This window comes from Narcine bancroftii, chromosome 7, assembly GCF_036971445.1.
Source record: "Narcine bancroftii isolate sNarBan1 chromosome 7, sNarBan1.hap1, whole genome shotgun sequence".
Lineage (NCBI taxonomy): Eukaryota > Metazoa > Chordata > Chondrichthyes > Torpediniformes > Narcinidae > Narcine > Narcine bancroftii.
In genome coordinates, this window is record NC_091475.1 from 134,872,776 (window position 1) to 134,891,758 (window position 18,983).

At 43.4% G+C, this 18,983-nt stretch overlaps 1 protein-coding gene across 1 annotated transcript in view; it reads left to right on the forward strand.

Annotated features, from left to right (window-relative positions):
• The first annotated feature begins 1,299 nt into the window (after window positions 1–1,299).
• The window catches only part of LOC138740031 (uncharacterized), a 95,432-nt gene continuing 77,748 nt past the window's right edge, over window positions 1,300–18,983 (forward strand). The window contains exon 1 of the mRNA XM_069892475.1: window positions 1,300–1,689. Within this exon, the coding sequence (XP_069748576.1) occupies window positions 1,300–1,689 (390 nt within the window). The remainder of the gene's footprint in view (window positions 1,690–18,983) is intronic.

Below are 18,983 nucleotides of genomic sequence, written 5' to 3' on the forward strand. Positions count from 1 at the left end.
CACATCTCTCTGATATAGAGGCAACAACAAGAGCAGTAGATAACTCCCACAGATTCTCAAGTTAAGTGTTGCTTCACTTGGAAGGACTGTTTGGGATTGCAAATGGTGATGAGGGAGGAGATGTAGGCCAAAGTGTGGCACTTCCTGTGGTCATGGGGGAGACTCCAAGGGGTCAAAATGTGGGAAGGGATGAATGGATGAGGGTGTCAGAGAGGAACGAGTCCCTACAGAAGAGAGGGAAAGATGTGTCAGGTGGTGGGAACCTAAAGAAAGAATCACGCAGTTAACACAGTGGTTAGTTCAACATTATCACAGGGCCAGCAATCCAGGTTTGAATCCAGTACTTTGTGGTGATGCACATAGTTGTAGCAGCGAACCAGGCCCACTTGTCATGCGCAGTCAGCGGAGCAGCCACGGCAAAGATGGTATCACGAGACCTTCTCTTCCGGTCCAGACCAGAAGAGCGCATGCACACTTGCATCAGTATGATGGAAGCTCCAGAATGCAAGGGACAGGACCAGACACAGCCTTAAAGGCTACAGCATGGAATTTAAAGTAAAGCAGTTGTGTTACTTGCGTTCTCAGCCTGCTGTCTGAGTCTCGCGCACAACGCACTACACTGGCAATCCCAACAAGTCTTCACATCTTGAAGACTTGGCACAATGGACCCCACAGCCATAGGCGCTGTTGTGTTGAAGCTGCCAACTTTCTGAACGAATAGGCCCTGCACTTGGTTTGGCCAAGTGGAGGCCCAGTTCCAGATCAACAGATAACCTCTGATTCAACGAGATACTTCTATTTAGTCAGCTCACTTGACCAGGAAGCCACTTCACATGTCAATGACATAATCCAGGCACTGCCAGGGGAAGGTAAATATGTGGCTCTTAAAAACCTCTTCATTAGCACGTACAGACTTTCACGGTGCAAGAAGGCCATCAGGCTCCTTCATTTGATGGCCTACGCGATAGGACCGCATCCACCCTCATGGACGAGATGCTTACCCTGGCAGAAGGACACAAGCCCTCCCTCATGTTTGAGCAAGCGTTCCTCAAGCAGGTGTCTGAAGATATCAGATTCCTATTGGTCGATGTAGACCCACGCAAGGTCGTGGCATGAGTAGACATTCTCCACACCTCCAAGCACGAGACTATAGACTCATTTAACCGCATTACACGGCCACCGCCAAGGGTAATGCCCAAGTCCAGTTCACCATGTGAACAGACCCCTCCCTGCCAGAAGACAGAAAAGCCTGTCCCAAAATGGTGCTTTTACCATCACCATAGGGGGGAGTAGAATCACATGCAGGTGCCGCCAGCTGTGCTTGTTTCTGGGAAACCATATGCCGTTAGTGATTGTGGCAGCTGGATGACCGAACAGCATTCTCCATGTCTGGAACAGGATCTCGGGCCCAGGTTCCTTGTGGACATGTGGGCAGAGATAAACGTCATTCCCCCTATGTCGCTTGAGACACGCACAAGACCTCACAGCCCCTCCCTACGCATAGCCAGCAACATCATCATTAAAACTTTTGGCAAGAGGCAAATTCCTGTACGTTTGAGTGAGGCCACCTTCATTTGGTCATTCACGCTGACTTCGGTGGACAAGCCTCTATTAGGTACTGATTTCCTACTGGTGGACCTCCAGGGCAGACGACTAGTCCATGAAGAGACTTTTCAGACAGTATCCTCGGTACGTTCAATGAACCGTCCACCCAGCTCACTTCCATTGAGGTCCCATATGCTCAATACAATCACCTCCTCACTACCTATCCCTCCATTCTGTTCCCCCAGTTCACTGATGTCATGCCAAAGCACAAGATCCAGCACCACATCGCGACCACTGGCCTACCATTGCATTCGTGAGCCCATTGCCTAGCCCCACACAAACTCAACCTCGCTAAGGAAGATTTTAAATGCATGGAAGAACTTGGAAGCATCCGCCATTCCAGCAGCCTATGGGCCTCACCTCTCCACTTGGTACCAATTCCAATGGCAGCTGGAAACCCTAAGGAGACTACAGACACCTCAAAGATGCAATAATGCCTGACTGTTGCCCCATTCCCCACATCCTGGATTTCACAATGAAGATCCATGGTGTGAAGCTTTTCTCTAAGGTCAACTTGATCCAGGGATACCATTAGATCCCCGTGTATCCGCACAATGTCCAAAAGACCACATCATCACCCCTTTCAGCCTTTTCAAGTTCCTTTGCATGCCCTTCGGCTTGAAGAATGCAGCCCAGACTTTCCAGTGCCTCATGGATGTGGTCGGCAGAGACTTGCCTTTCCTTTTCATCTACCTTTACGATATTCTGGTAGCCAGCAGGATGCCTGAGGAGCACATGGCACATCTGTGCTAGCTTTTCAACTGCTTCACAGAGCTCAGCCTCACCATTAACCCAGCAAAATGCCAGTTCAGCCTTGAGGAGGTCGATATTTTGGGTCACAATGATGGCGCCACTCCCTACCGATAAGGTAGAGGCTATATAACAGTTTGCCGGACCAGCAACACTGAAGGGCCTACAAGAGTTCGTGGGCATGGTGAATTTTTATAACAGGTTCGTCCCAGCAGCCACCAAGATTATGTGCCATCTCTTCACTCAAAATGCTTTCAAGGAGACAAAGGAGGCCCTGGATCATACAACAATGCTAGACCACCCAGTGAATGGACGTACCGACGACCCTCACATTCGATGCGTCCAACACAGCAGTAGGCGCTGTCCTGGAACAGTTCGTTGACAACTCTTGCCTTTTTCAGTTGCCTCCTGCAACTGCCTGAACTGAAGTACAGCATGTTTGACAGAGAGCTGCTACCCCTTGTTCTGGTAAACTTCCACCTCTCACTTTGTTCGTTTTAGATTGGTCACAGTGTTTGAGCTACCGAAAGAAAACAGACACACGCCGAGAGCACTTCAGTTTATACAAATCTTTATTACTAAATCTAAAGCTGATTTCAAACTACAATATGCAAGCTCTTCCCAATTATACTTATCAATGTCTGGTCTGGTCCCAACTGCTGAAGCGAGGCAACGATCGCACACTTGTAGTAGGTTGTCGGGGTGCCGGTAGCATCTTCTCCACCTCCCCCAACCAGGACATTGGTTGGACTCTAAAAGTTCTTCTTCTTGCTGAGTGAGTTCCCGACCTGGGATGGTAAGCCACCGCCTTCCACTTCTGCTTTCCTTGCACCCACTGGCTGCTACCATCAGTAAACCAGACATCTTCTTGTTCTGCTGGAGTGAGCGAATCATATGGTTTACCCCACTGAACTGGTGAAGGGGGTAGGGGAGGGGGCAAGGCAGGTTCAACGCCCTCAGGACAAGACGGAAGATCAGCCACCTGTTCGTGTATGTGGCCCACCCCTTCAGGCCCTCTGGTCGAGCGACTCTGAATATACCACTTCCATTTAGCAATAGAAGACTGTTGAGCCCGCACGATCTTTAGATTAGCGTCATTAGCCAGGACCCAGTTCATTATTGGAAGTGCAAGTCGCAACTGAACATCTGCATCGCCTGTCATTCTTTCCATCTCCAGCAGGGCTCAGTAACAAGCGAGTAACTGCTGTTCAAAAGCAGAATAACGAGTGGCAGCCTCAGGCATGGTTCGTGACCAGAATCCCAGTGGGATTGGCAGCCCTCTTGTTTCTGCCAGAGGTTCCAGAAGGCCACATAATCAGTAATGGAGACCTGTAGTTCATAGGGGGTATTTGGGATGCGGGGAGAAATGGGCAGGGCCTGAACAATAGCCTGCTTGGCGGACTGGAACACTCTTTCCTGATCGTTACCCCATAAAAAGTCTGTTTTCTTTTGGGTAACCTTATATAGAGGACGTAAAAGCAATCCCAAGTGTGGAATATGGCGTCGCCAGTATCCCAATAACCCCAGGAAACACTGGGTCTCCTTTTTACTAGTAGGAGTGGCCAAGTTTGCTATTTCATTGTGAACTTTATCAGGAACCACCTGTTCTCCAGCATGCCACTGAATTCCAAGGAAAATAACTGTCTGGGACAGGCCCTGCACCTTGGCGAGGTTAATGGCCCACCCTCTTTGGATCAGGGCATCTTGGACATTCTCCATAACTGCCTGTACCATCTCTTCTGTGGCCCCTTGGATCATCACATCATCAATATAATGGTGAATCAAGAGAGAAGGCAATACTGGCACCACCTCCAAATCACGGGCAATTAGGCTGTGGCAAATAGTGGGAGAGTGTACATAGCTCTGAGGGAGGAAGGTGAAGGTATACTGTCACCCCTTCCAGGTAAAGCCGAACTGATCCTGTGAGACCTCAGCTATAAGAATACAAAAGAAGGTGTTAGCGAGATCAATGACAGCATACCATGTTCCCAAGTTCCCAGTAGCAATGTTTTCAATAAGGGTAACAATGTCCGGAACCGCCAAAGCAAGTGACGAGGCATGTTTGTTCAAAAAACGATAATCAACTGTTATTCTCCAGGAGCCATCCGGCATCTGGAGCGGCCAAACAGGGCTATTAAAGGGCGACATTGCGGGCTTCACTACCCCTTCTTCTTGCAGAGCATCGATGGTGGCATTATCTATAATATTATTGTCTGTCTTTAGGGCTGTCCACGGAGGAGGTGGATTATCACTGCAGTGATGATTAATGTGTTTCAAAAATCTGATTGAAAATAAAGTATACTGCCTGAAACAAGTGAGCTTTGTTCAGTGTAAGTTCAGTCGAGTATTTTTGCCTTTTAAACTGTTTATTCTTAATGCAGGAGTATTAGTTAGGCACTGTAAAAATGAATCACAAGCAACCAGAACACACATTTATCTGTCATCTACCAATCCCCATGAATGCCAGATACCAAGGGTTTAACTGTATGTTGATTATCCCTGTGACTATGTGGATTTCCTCCAGGTGTTCCCATTTCCTCACACCCTTCAAAATGTACGCAAGCTGTAAGCATTTTGGCATCTTGGGCTCGTGGATCAGAAGGGCCTGATTCTGTGCTGTATGTCTAAATTTAAAAAATAAAAGGGTCCCAACCCAAGTGGTGACTGTCCTTTCCTCTTCTTGGATGCTGCCTGACCTGCCTGGACCCTTTAGCTTCTCAAAAAAGCGACAATAAAGTGTGGTTTCCTCGAAAAGCTCCATTCGGAGAAAGTTTAAGTGAGTTTGTCTTGAGTTGAGCGAGTGGGCATCACAATGGGTCAACGAATAACATTGCTGACTCACACCTCCAGTAAATCCAGTTCAAACATGACCTCCAGTGCCATCTGTGAGGAAGTTATATTTTCTCCTTGTGACTGCTCCATTTTTCTCCCTCCTCTCAAAGATATGAAGATTGGTAGATGGATTGGCCATTGTAAATTACACCTTGTGTGTTGGAGACTGTTAGACTCAATGTGAGTTGATAAAAATGTGGGGTGAATTTAAAAAAAAAATGACTATTTGATAATGAAAGGGAAGGGGATAGAATTTGTAGTGTAGAATCAATTTAATTTTTTTAGTCTTTTTATTTCCTTTTTTTATTGTTATGATATCTAGTTTATATGTAACAGATTTTCTTTATTTGTATATTTCCTTTTTATATTTAGATAAATATGGATTCTACTTTTTGTACTGTTATTGTAAAATTTAATAAGAATATTGCCACAGAAAATGCAAAGTTGTACCTGATGCTGTGGTAAAACCCACCTTGTGAACAATGCGTGGTCCAAAATGTGAATTAATCAGAAACATGATAGAATCTCGTCTGAGAATGCTCATCCAAATGAGCATGTTATATGATGATTCAGTGATTTCTTTGTGCTTGAATCCCTGAAATAATAGCAGCAAATTCTTCATGAATTGTCATGCATTCTCTTAGAGCTTATTTACCAGAGAGAAATCTTTTCTTGGCAAGACTGACTTCCCACTTGATAATCCTTATCACTCTTTTTCATTAATATGTTTGGAGATTATCTCCACTGTTTCTTTTGGGTTTTTTTTCCGCTATTGCCCATTTTATCATTTTAAGTGTGAATGCCCAATTTAACATTTTACATTTTCCCATTTCTTTATCCCCATGTCCTGAACTTTGAAGTCATTCTTGTTCTTGTTCCTTTTGTTCTGTACATTTCTACAGCATCCATTCCTTTAATTAAATATCTCTGGTCACAACAGATCTCTAGAAAGATCATTAATTCAATGACACATTCCCTTTGGTCTGCCTGAAACTTTGTGGTTCAGAATCAAGTCTTGTTGACAATATGCTGGGGGATAGATTTTGTTGCAGTTGTCACAAGGGCTCAGTGGGGATAGGCCACTGTTTAATGACCTCCTAATATTGGATGCTGAGGGGTTGCGCCCTCTGTAATCATTAGCGAACTTACTGATGATTGACTATTTGGGAATAAAAAAGTGAGATTCTCAACATGTAAATATTATAAATGAATGCCATAATGCAATTGGTACAGTAACTGAAGACAGTGCAATGTCTTGTATTTATAATCTTATATTTATCCATATTTTGGGAAAAAGAAACAAGATTCTACATTTATATTCTTATAAATAGTATAGGGAGGGATCCATTGAGTCTGCTTTAGAAACTGACAAGATCCAGTATCATAAAAATGAAAATCCATCCTGGATTTGGGACTCCTAAAAATACTCCATTAAATGACTGATTTCAATTTTTTGAATGTTATTCCCTTCAGGTATGTGCTATGGTTGATGAATGAATTTTATAAGAGTTTTTCGAGGAGGTTACCAGGAAAGTTGATGAAAGAAAGGCTCTGGATGTTGTCCATCCACTTACAGCTCCACCTCATTTTCTGACACTGTCATAATGTTGTGAATCTCATTTCAGTTAACAAGAAGCATCATTTATAATCACTGACTCAGATAGAAGATCATTCAATTTTAGTTGCAAGGATAATCATATGCTTTCAAAGAATTCTGGAGGCTGCTCCACCTGGCTTTCGACTCCTTTGAGAGAGGTTCAGCTACTCTAAATTATATGTGGAACTTCACACAAGGATTGAGGATAAACTGGGATGGGCCTGTGTCTTTTGCTGGAGATGCTGTTACAGGATAGGTGATAGAAATATGTCACTAGTTTCAAGTTAATTATGGACAAAGATAGATCTGGGCCTTGGGTTGAGATTCAAAACTGGTTAAAGGGTGATTTGGAGGAAATGAGAAAGGATTTAGAATGCGTGGATTGGGAGAAGTTGTTTTCGGGCAAGGATGTGTGAGGTAGATGGAGGACCTACAAAGGTGAAATTTTGAGAGTAGAGTTTACATGTTCCTGTCAGGATTAATAGCAAGGTTATAGGGAACCTTGGTTTTCGAAGGATATTGGAGATCTAATTCAGAAGAAAAGAGAGCGAATAAAGTACTTGAAGAGTATAAAAAATGCACAAAAACCTCAAGAAAGAAATCAGGAGGGATAAAAGATGACATGAGGTTGTTTTGGTAGACACTTTGAAGGAATATCTTCAGGGTTTCTACTGATATATTAAGAGCAAAAGGATAGTAAGGGAAAAATTGGTCCCCTTAAAGGTCAAAGAGATTGGCTTTGTATGGAGCCAAAGAGATAGGGGCGATCTTAAATGACTTTTTTTTCATCAGTATTGACTCAGGAAACAGGGACAGAGTTGTGAGAAGTAAGGAAGACAAACAGTGATGTCATAGAATTAATACAGATTAAATAAGAGGAAGTGCTTGCTGTCTTAAAGCAAATAAGGCTTGATAAATCTTCAATACCTGACTAGATATTCTCTTGGACCTTGAGGGAAGCTACTGTAGAAATTGCAGGGGCTCTGGCAGAAATATTTAAATGTCCTTAGCTATGGGTGTGATGCCAGAGGATTATTTGGTACCTCACATTGTTCCATTGTTTAAAAGTAATCTAGAAATCCAAAAGTAACCCTGGAAATTATAGGCCGGTGAGCCTGATGTCAGTAGTAGGTAAATTATTGGAAGGTGTTCCAAGAGATTGGATATATAATTATTTGGATAGCCAGGGACTGATTAGGGATAGTCAACATAGCTTTATGCATGGTAGGTCATGTTTAATGAATTTTATAAGAGTTTTTCGAGGAGGTTACCAGGAAAGCTGATGAAAGAAAGGCTCTGGATGTTGTCTTCATGGAATTTAGTAAGGCCATTGACTAGGTCACACATTACAGGTTAGTTCAGAAGGTTCAGACACTAGGTATCCATAGTGAAGTTGTGAACTGGATTTGACGATGGCTGGATGGGAGAAGCCAGAGAGTAGTGAAAGATTGCTTCTCAGATTGGAGGCATGTGACTAGTGGTGTTCCTCAGGATTTGATGCTGGGACCATTGTTGTTTGCCATCTATATCAATGATCTGGATGATAATGTGGTAAATTGGATCAGCAAGTTTGGAGATTACATTAAGATTGGAAGTGTTGAAGACAGCAAAGAAGATTTCAAAGCTTTCAGAGGGATCTGGACCAGCTGAAAAAATGGGCTGAAAAATGGCAGATGCAGTTTAATGCAGACAAGTGTGAGGTGTTGCAATTTGGAAGGGCAAACGAAGAAAGGACATACACAGTAAATGGTAGGGCATTGAGGAGTGAGGGAGAACAGAGAGATCTTGGAATATGGGACCAGGCCCAGTTTGGAAAAATGTTTTTTTTTGGACAAGCGTTCATTTTAAAAAAAACAGCTTAGTAGTGTAGTAAACTGGGATTCACAAGAAGTGTGCTGTATTGATGACTGACCCTGCCTCCTGGCTCATCCCCCTGGGGCTAGTATATAACCCTGGTTTCCTGCCTAAACCTTGAACCCTTCTGAAGCCTACCTGTGTTGTAAACTAATAAAAGTGTTAGTTCTCCCTCCAGTCGAGGGTGAGCTTTTATCTACACTACAATTATATTAGCTCACAAACAAGAATGGAGGCGTTGCTCAAGCCAAGTAGGCTGTTAATAGACTCCCAGTACCCCGATGTGGCTGAGGAGTTCGCATATTGGCCTTGGGACCCAGTTCAGGAGAAGAGTGAACTCCCCTCTATCGTGAAGCAGGAGCCCCATCCCATTACCCTTCCATCTGTAGAGCTCGTCGAAAGAATCAAAGACTTGTTGATCCAAACCAAGGCTTTTATTAGCAAAAGACCGGAGCTCTTCACAGGTGGCCGACCAGTCCGGAATGATCCGACCTGGCTAGGGACACAACCCTTTAAGGCCCAGACAATAGGTGTGACTTAGCTCTCAGCCAATCGCTGTAAGCACAGTCTAGATACAGTAACTATATACACTATGTACATTGGTGATAGATCTGTACTATCACATTCACCCCTTCTTGGAGAATTGACCCTGGGAAAAAAAAACAAAAATGAGGGAGAGAATGAAAGGAAGGGGTAGGTCAAGGACTGTAGCGGTCAGGGGGTCTGACCATCCGGCGTGACCGCCGTGGTGCCGGGATTGGGGTCGCTGGAGTGGTGTCGCCAGCGGGCTCGTCGGGTGCGATTACTCCGTCGCTCAATTCCCCAGTCGTGTTGTCGGCAGGGTGGCCCAGGTCATTGGGGTGCTGTTGGTCCTTCTGTTGTGGCACGGGGCCTGGAGAATAAAGAGTTGGGGAAGGTTGGGTTGGGGGGTTTGCTGGGTCTACCGCGTCCTGAGCTAGGTCCCGCACCGAAACAGTGTCCTCCCGCCCATCTGGGAACTCAACGTAGGCGTAATGTGGGTTCGCGTGGAGTAGAGTCACTTGGTCGACCAAGGGGTCGTTCTTTGAGTGCCGGACGTGGCGTCGCAAAAGGACGGGGCCAGAGACGGTGAGCCATGCCGGTACAGTGGTTCCTGATTCGGATTTACTCGGGAAAAGGAACATCCTTTCGTGGGGGGTGGCATTTGTTGCAGTACATAGGAGGGAGCGGATGGAGTGTAAGGCACTAGTGAGAACCTCCTGCCAGTGAGAGGTGGGGAGACCTTTAGACCGGAGAGCCAGTGTAACCGCTCTCCATATGGTGGCATTCTCCCTCTCGACCTGGCCATTACCGCGTGGTTTATAGCTCGTGGTCCTGCTTGAAGCAATACCACACTCCAGAAGGTACTGTCGCAGCTCTGCACTCATGAATGAGGACGCCCTATCACTGTGGATGGAATTGGGGTACCCGAAGATGGTGAAAATACTGTGAAGGGCCTGTATCACTGAGGTGGCAGTGGTGTCTGGGCAGGCCACAGCGAATGGGAAGCGGGAATACTCGTCGATGGCTGTAAGGATGTAGGTATTACTGTTGGTCGATGGTAGGGGCCCCTTAAAGTCTACGCTAAGACGCTCGAAGAGGCGGGTGGCTTTGATAACGTGGGAGTTATCCGGACGGAAGAAGTGGGGCTTGCATTCAGCGCACACCGAACAGGCTCGGGTCATGGAGCGGATCTCCTCGACTGTGTAGGGTAAGTTGCGCGCCTTGACAAAGTGAGCAAACCTAGTGACCCCTGGATGACAGAGCGCCTCATGGAGTTTCTGTAGTCTGTCCATCTGTATGCTGGCGCATGTCCCCCTGGAGAGCGCATCAGGCGGGTCGTTGAGCTTACCAGGCTGGTACAGGATGTCATAGTTAAAGGTGGAGAGTTCAATTCTCCATCTGGCGATTTTGTCGTTTTTTATCTTACCACGCTGGGTGTTGCTGAACATGAAGGAGACCGCGCGTTGATCAGTCAACAGTGTAAAGTGCCTCCCAATGAGGTAATGTCTCCAACGACGCACCGCTTCAACTATGGCCTGGGCCTCCTTCTCGATCGAGGAGTGTCTACTCTCCGGACCCTGGGGGGTTCTGGAGAAGAAGGCTACAGGCCGACCGGCCTGGTTCAAGGTGGCTACCAGGGCGAAGTCGGATGCATCGCTCTCGACTTGAAATGGGACAGACTCATCGATCGCGTGCAGCGTCACAGCAGCGATGTCGGGCCTTGGTTTGGATCAACAAGTCTTTGGTTCTTTCGACGAGCTCTACAATTTTATTAGCAAAAGACCGGAGCTCTTCACAGGTGGCCGACCAGTCCGGAATGATCCGACCTGGCTAGGGACACAACCCTTTAAGGCCCAGACAATAGGTGTGGCTTAGCTCTCAGCCAATCGCTGTAAGCACAGTCTAGATACAGTAACTATATACACTATGTACATTGGTGATAGATCTGTACTATCACACCATCACAGGCAGACCAGGAGACTCAAGGAGCCCAAGGCTCCCCACTGCTAAGGTGCTCCACCAGGATCTCCAGACCCCTGGACTACCTGAATCTGTAAATAGTATTGTAAATTTTTCTCTTCTGTGTCTATTATCAACTTCTGATCCTTTTTCTCTTCATCCACTGACCCTTAATTCTGAAGGAAGGGCTGAATATAGTGAAGTGTGATGTACTTGATGCATCCTGGCTCTTCCTCCCAGGGGCCTGTATATAACCCTGGTTTCCCGTCTAAACCCAGAAGCCCTCTGAAGCCTATTTGTGAACCCTATTTGTGTTGTAAGCTAATAAAAGCATTTATTCTCCCTCCAGTCGTGTGAACTTTAATCTACACCACAAGTAGCAACAGTAAATCAATTGTAACAGTGTTTAAATAACAACAAACAACAAGGAAGGCTTCTTAAGCATTAAAATAAAGTTAAATTCTCACCAAAACAATGCTGACCACTGCCGATCACAGACACTTCCCCACCAAGCCCCCTCTTGTGCTGGGATCCTGGGGGTCCCGCTCCTGTACAGGAGGTTGATGTCCCCACTGTCACCGTGATCCTGAGGTCCTCTGTTGCCGATGCCATGAGCCTGAGGTCCACTGCGCTGTTGCCAGCGCCGGGAGCCCAACTCTGAAAAAAATTTGGATAAATTAGGATTTTGGAGAATCTGATTTCAGATATTTATGTACTGTACATATTTCCCTAAAAGTGGCTTTACAGGTGGACATAGTTATTGGCCTTCATAAATCAAAGTATTAAGTAGAGGAGTTGAGATACTATGGTGAAGTTGTATAACATTGGTGAGGCCAAAATTTAGATTACTGTGTGCAGTTTTAGTCACCTAACTACAGGAAAGATACCAATAGGATTGAAAGAGTGCAGAAAAGATTTACTAGGATGCTGCTTGGACCTCAGGAACTGAGTTACAGGGAATGTTAAACAGGTTAGGTCTTTATACCCTGGAGCATAGAAGAATGAGGGGAGTTTTGATAGAGGGATACAAAATTATGAAGGGATAGATAGGCTTTTTTCCACTGAGGGGAGGTGAGATATAAATCAAAGGACATGGGTTAAGTGTGAAAGCGGAAAAGTTTAGTGGAAACACGGGGAGTGGTGAGAGTGTGGAATGAGCTGCCAGCCAAAATGATGAATCTGGGTTCAATTTTAACATTTAAGAAGAATTTGGACAGGTACATGGATGGGAGAGGTATGGAGAGCTATGGACTGGATGCAGGTTAGTGGGACTAGGCAAAGAAATGGTTTGATGCAGATAAGAAGGGCTGAAGAGGTCTGTTTCTGTGTTGTAATGTTCTATGGCGAAACAGTCCTGTGAGAAACAGCCTTGTTGTCAGGTGATCTGATTCGTATAAAGGAAATGTTCACAAACTGGAAACATTTTTAAAAATTGAATAGGTCACTTGAGCTCTCTACTGGACGGCCGGATTTTCTTGTTACCAGAATATATGTCTGAAATTCCTGCAAAAATGCAGCAATTCTGTATACAATGTCCAGCTTTGTAACCGTGCAGATGCTTGGGATTCCTGAATAAGCGCACCTGAAAGTAGAAATCCCCCTCTTGAGTGCACCCAGTTATTTATGTCAGGTCACTGTGCTCCAATGTTAGACTCTCATGAGGGATCTGTAGTTACTCAGCAAATATAATGGCGGCACAGCTTCACACATGCCATTGGGAGGAGCAGTCTTATGGGTCTGAAGTAAGTCATTGACATTTTAATTTAATAGAACTTAAAGGCACCCAATTGATTTGGAAGTTTTTAGTGTTATACCATTTTATTTTAATAGTTATTTCAAAAGCACATAATGAGACTTTTCAAAAATGCTTACCTGTAGTATCTACAAAGCCTTTTTGAAAGAATGTGCTGCAAAACCTTTCTGGCTGACAGGGATAGTATCTCTAAAATACAAATTTCACCAGTTCTATGTATTACCCCTTCTTCTTACACTTTGACACAGAGTAGTCTAAATTCATATGCTTTGACTGAAATTTGACTGATTCCTAAGAGAAGCATTGGTATCTAGTCCGAGACAAAAGACTAAACCTACTTGTTCTGAAATGTGTCAAAGTTCCTAAAAGAGAAAATATTGCTTTTCGCTCCAAACAGATAACAACACTATGTTACTGATGCATGGAATAATTTAGTCATGACAAGAACATCATCTTCAATCATCTACCATTCACTGACAGAATGAATAAGGTGACTTGAAAAAGTCTAGACAAGTTCATTAGATACAAAATGTTGGTGCTGCCAGAGCTGTTGTAATGGAACCTGGGGAGAGCAGGGTACGGAGACACAGTGCTCCTCTGAAGGGTCCTCCTTCCCAATTCTACTGCCAATGGCTTTGTACAGCCTTTGTACAGCCTGTTAAAGGAACTGATGGTGTTTAATTTTAAATCCTGCGACTGTGGAGTCTGGGCTCAAGATGGCAGTCCCTGTGCTCGGCAGCAACCACAAGAGGTTGCAGACTCTGGGGAGTCAGCAGACCAGCAACAGGGAAAACATCACTCACCCCCCCACCCCGAAAAGCTGAGGAGACAACCCTAAAATTAGTGACCATGGTGACAGACTAGTGAGGGCTCTGCAGCTGAAAGTCACACACAGGCGATGAGCTGTTGGTGATGTGGGTGAGGACCAGCAAGGGGCTCTGCAGCTGAAGGACACACAAAAGCTGTGTGCTGCTGGCAACTTGAGGGCAAAGGACTCACACCAGAATGTGGGCTACTTGGCTGGCCCATGAGAACCAAGTATTGGATCTGGGATCTGAGAGGGTGTTGAGAGCAAGAAGGGCTCCCAAAAGGCCATGGGTGCTGAAGGTTTCCTCATCGTGTTGGAGGTTTGGATTTGGGCTCAGGTTGCTGATGGTTTGGCTGCAGAGGCCATGGGAGTACTGTAGGTAAATCCACCGACACTCAGTGACTCTGAGGGGACTCTCTTTTGCTTCACTTTCTCTGACTGCAAGGGTCGCTGGGCAATGCTAATGATGAATCTTTGTCTGCCTTATGGTAGACTAAAGGCAATCCCGTGTAATATCGCATCTCTGTTTTATTAAATTACAATAAATAATATATGATCTGATCTGATCTGATTTGCAATGGCCCGAAGGTAATTGCCTAAATGGTTTGGAAAACTTTAGAGCCAAATGAATTTTCCAAGATGGAATGGCATACGCCAGTTCTCTGTACAGGCATACCCCATTTTATGAATACGCGCTTTATGAAAATTTGCTTTTATAAAGAACCTGTGTTCACTTTTCCAAAAGGATTTGAATGATTTTTCGCTTTTAAAAAAAAAATAGCCTTCAGTAGTAGTGAATGGGTTTCGCTTTATGACATTTTGGCTTATGAAAGGTTTCAAAGGAACGTTCTAGTTTCGTAAAGCAGTGTATACTCATAACCTGCAAATGAGACAGCAGAAAGATTAAGTCTCCATAACTGATAATTATCAAAATCTCCATAAGATTGTTTAAAACTTGAAGATACACACTGAAGTCCTTACTCATGATATTCTGGTGGCAAATTAAGCAACACAGATTAAAAAAATCAGTGAGCCAGTGTTAATTGTTAAAAAGGGTGTTTTCATTAGGAATCGCAGTTGGGGCTACTGTGTGTAGGCTGCAGTTGAGTCATTTCTGGGATTGTAATGCTGGCTTATCTGCAGTTAGCATGCATGGGAAATTAGGACGAGGTACAGATGACTGCATGCAGTAGAATAACACATATTTCTGTCTCTATTTTGATAATTACTGTGGTGATGAACAAAAAATGACCAGAACCGGTTACTGTAAACAGCCTATGAATTGTTTGCAATGCATGAGTAATTATGGTTTTTATACAATTCAACCTTCACAAAAATTCCAAAGCAATACAATGACAACAATTGGGCAGGAACAATGACTTGAGAAATCAAAAGAAATTTTAAATTTAAAGTTAGACATACAGCACGTTAACAGGCCCACAAATCCGAGCTGCCCAATTTACACCCCATTAACCTGCAACCCCCGTACGTTATGAACAGTGGAAGGAGATCGGAGTCCCTGGAGAAAAATGCATGCAGGCACGGGGAGGAGATACAAATTCCTCATTGACAGCGCAAGATTTGTATCCAGGTCTAGTCCTGATCGCTGGCGCTGTAAAGGTGTTGCACTAACCACTACGCCAACTGTGCTGCCCTAAGTCTTTGATTCTTATGTGGAATATTTCATGGCTCACAAGGCCAAGAATGAGAAAAAGGTAAATACATTCCCCATGGGTTCGGGCTGAAAAGTTTCAAAACTCTTCAGGTACACCAAAGAATTCAGTGAAATTGTCTTTCAGAGAATTCACTGAGTTCCTGCCAATGCAAGGATGAAACTCAAAAGTCCACAGCCTGTAGTAAAAACACAACAAAATGCTGGAGGAACTCAGCTAGTGTTTCAGCATCCATAGGAGACAAAAATATATTGCCAATGTATTGGGCCTGAGCCCTTCTTCAAGGAATAAGCAGGAAATCTCAGAATACAGACAGTGCTGGCTGGGGGATGAACCCAGACCAGCAAAAGGGGTTAATTGGAAATGAGGGGAGAGGTGAGAATTCATTATGTCCATGCGAAAGGAGACAGAGAAAAAGGAGAGAGAGACAGAGCTGGGGAAAGGGGTAGGGGGAAGAAGTGAGGGGGAGGGTTTATTTTAATGAGAACCAGAAAAGTGAATATTGATGCCATCCGGCTGGAGGTTGTCCAGTTGGAAGATGAGGTATTGTTTCTCCAATTTGCGGGTGGTCAAACAAACAAATTAATTCTTGTTGTGTGGTGTGAAGTTGGCGATCTGACTGGACTCTTGGTTTCTAGTGTGCTGACTGATGATATATTTTATTTCTGTGCCAATTGCATGACACGCAGAACAAAAATTAGTGAATTGCTGAAAAAAATTGGTTGTAAAAGTTATTAGTGTGTTTTTCATGCTGAATCGCCATTGGGATTGTAGCACAGCCTGTGTTTTCCTTTTTGGGTTGCTAGAGTGCTTGTTTAACAATAGAGAAAAATAAGGATGATTGCACACAGATGACAGCACATACCTTCCTCTCTATATTATTGCAACAAAGGCCAATTGCAGCAAGATGATGCAAAACGACCTCAACAATTACTGCATAGATCCTGGTCATTTTTTTGAAATGTTTGTGTAACCAGCAGCATATTTTCATAATTACTCTTCCACAGTTTAAAATAATGAAACTACAGTCAACAACACGCCAACGATGGGCAGTTAACGACTCATCAATGATGAGCAGTCAATAACACATCAATATTGGCTGTCAATAACATGCCAATATCACACTAACTATGGGCTGTCGATAATACACTAACTATGGGCTGTTAATAACACATCAACTATATACAATCAATAACACGCTAACCATGGCCAGGTATCACAATGTAAGGACTCAAAAAGAGAATTTCATTCTTATCTGACATGTTTGATAGCAGTCTACATTATTGTAGATGTACAAATTGCAGTTATGGACACTACAAATTTTGGACTGAGAATCAACATGAAAGTAGAGAATTTTCAGAACTCAGAAGAGATTTTGTGGATTTGTCTGGCACAGAACCTATTGAAACACTAACAAAGACAAAGTCAACTCAAGTTTATTGTCATCTGATTGCACAAGTACAACCAAGCAAAACAGCATTCTCTGGTCCCTGATGCATAGCATCTCAATGCAGAGCTAATTCCCATCATAGAATGGTTCAGATTCTGAGCTTTGTTTATTGCGGAATTTCACAAATGTCAGTAGATCTTTAACCAATTCCCAAATAAAATTTATAGAAATCACTTTATGTTTGGCCAGGAAATGCATAACAGTGATGTGGAAATCTGATTCCTTTCTCCTCTTTGGAAGTGAACAGATCATATATAGCCTTAGAAAAGGATTCAACACCTTTCTGAAAATTTGGCAGCCTTACGTAGAATATATAGACACTTCACTGACAGATGTTATGATTTCTAGTTAGCCAGAAGGCTTCTTTAAAGGATATAACACTCTGTTAGTACAGTGTCTCTATGTATGCACTGACTTTAAAAAAAATTTTTTTCCTTAATTGGACTTATTTAGGAAGGGTAGGGAAGTGGGGGCTCTTTGGTGTTTTGTTGTCTGTATAATTGTCAAAAGTAAGTTAGAGAGTGAAAATAAAATATATAGAAAAATGAATGGTTCCAATGTCATTGTTGGCATAAGTGAAAGGAGAAGCCCTTGCTGGCTGTATTACTGCATTGAAGTGCCAGGCAATGTCTTTTGTTATTGATGCTTTCTTTAACAATGCTCTCTGAGATTAGTCTGCTTGTGTCACCTCAGTGGTAACCTATCACAACAGCTGTTGTCACAAAAAGAGTGGGTTTAAAAAATTATATTTTAATGCACTGGATTTGGAACTTGCCTCCAAGAATGCCAAGAATGCTTAAGATTCCGACCCAATTGGTGGTGTTTTTCAAATAATCCACATAGCCAAACCATAACATGGCCTGCTCCATTTCATCCTCAAACAGGGGTTTTGGGAGCACACTATACCTAAACAAAAGTCAACATGTTATTGTGTTAAACAAAAGTCAACATTTTATTGTTCTGTATCAACCAACAACTTGATGCAAATTTCAGTAGGAAAATTATTGAGTTAAGGATCAATAGATTTATGGAGAGTAAATATAGTAAAATTCCCATTATCCAGCATTCAGTCAACTGGAAACTCAAACAACTGGTAAAAAAAGGGTTGAGGAAATAAATAAATAAAACATTTAAGGTAAGAAGAATGAATAAAATTTTTAATAAAAGTTTAAATTAAAGTTTAAAATCATAAAAATAAATGTTTTCCAAAGCAGCACACAACCACTTTGGAGCAAACATTCAGCCAGCAGAGCACCCTGGTCGTTCCCTGCCCGCAGCAGCTGTTTGAATAAAGTTGTGTTTGAATGAAATGGTGATGCCCAGGATGAAGAGCTGGCTGGTGCCACTTGCTTCTGGAGCAACTCTCCCAAATTGTCTCCCTATCCCTGCCTGCTAAGAGTCTTTATCTTTATATTAGTAAGATTATTATCTGTAAACATGGGGAAGGGGAGCATTAATTATGATGGCAGTGCGGTTAGTGGAATGATTGACTGCTACTGATCCTCCTAACCAGGGAGGGAGTCAGAGACTAATTTGAAGCATGTTTGGTTGGATTCAAGATGGATGCCTCCCTATGGTCTTGAGTCTATATGAAGTATAGTTGCTTTAAAAGAACCCAAGTTTCTTTATTAAAATAAAAATAAACATCCACCTGGAGTGGAAGAAACACCAGGAGTGTGCAGAGAGAATCAGTCAATAGCTGCAGAGAAATGAAAAGTGTGAAGAATCCCGATGCTGTAAATTGGACTGGAAATGTCGACCATGAGTGGAGCTTATTCAAACAAAGGTTCATGTTGTACCTGAAAGCTATTGAACTTGATAGCAAACATAAAACATGGAAGATTGCACTGTTACTTACTCTGGTGGGACCTTAAGGACGAAAGGTTTTCAATACATTTGTTTTTGCCAAGGCAGAAGACCATGGCAAGTTCAATAAGGTTATCAAGATGTTTGAAGAACACTGTTCATCAAAGAAAAATGAAACATTCATGAGGTACGAGGCACACAGCTACAGGGAGAGAAGTTTGATACATTTTTAGCAGACTTGAAATTAAAAGCAAGAATGTACAATTTGGGATCACTGCAAGATTCAATGATCCATGATCAAATTGTGTTCAGGATTATTGATAAGAAAGAGAGAGGGAGGTTGTTGTGAGAGACAGAGCTTACCTTAACTGGAG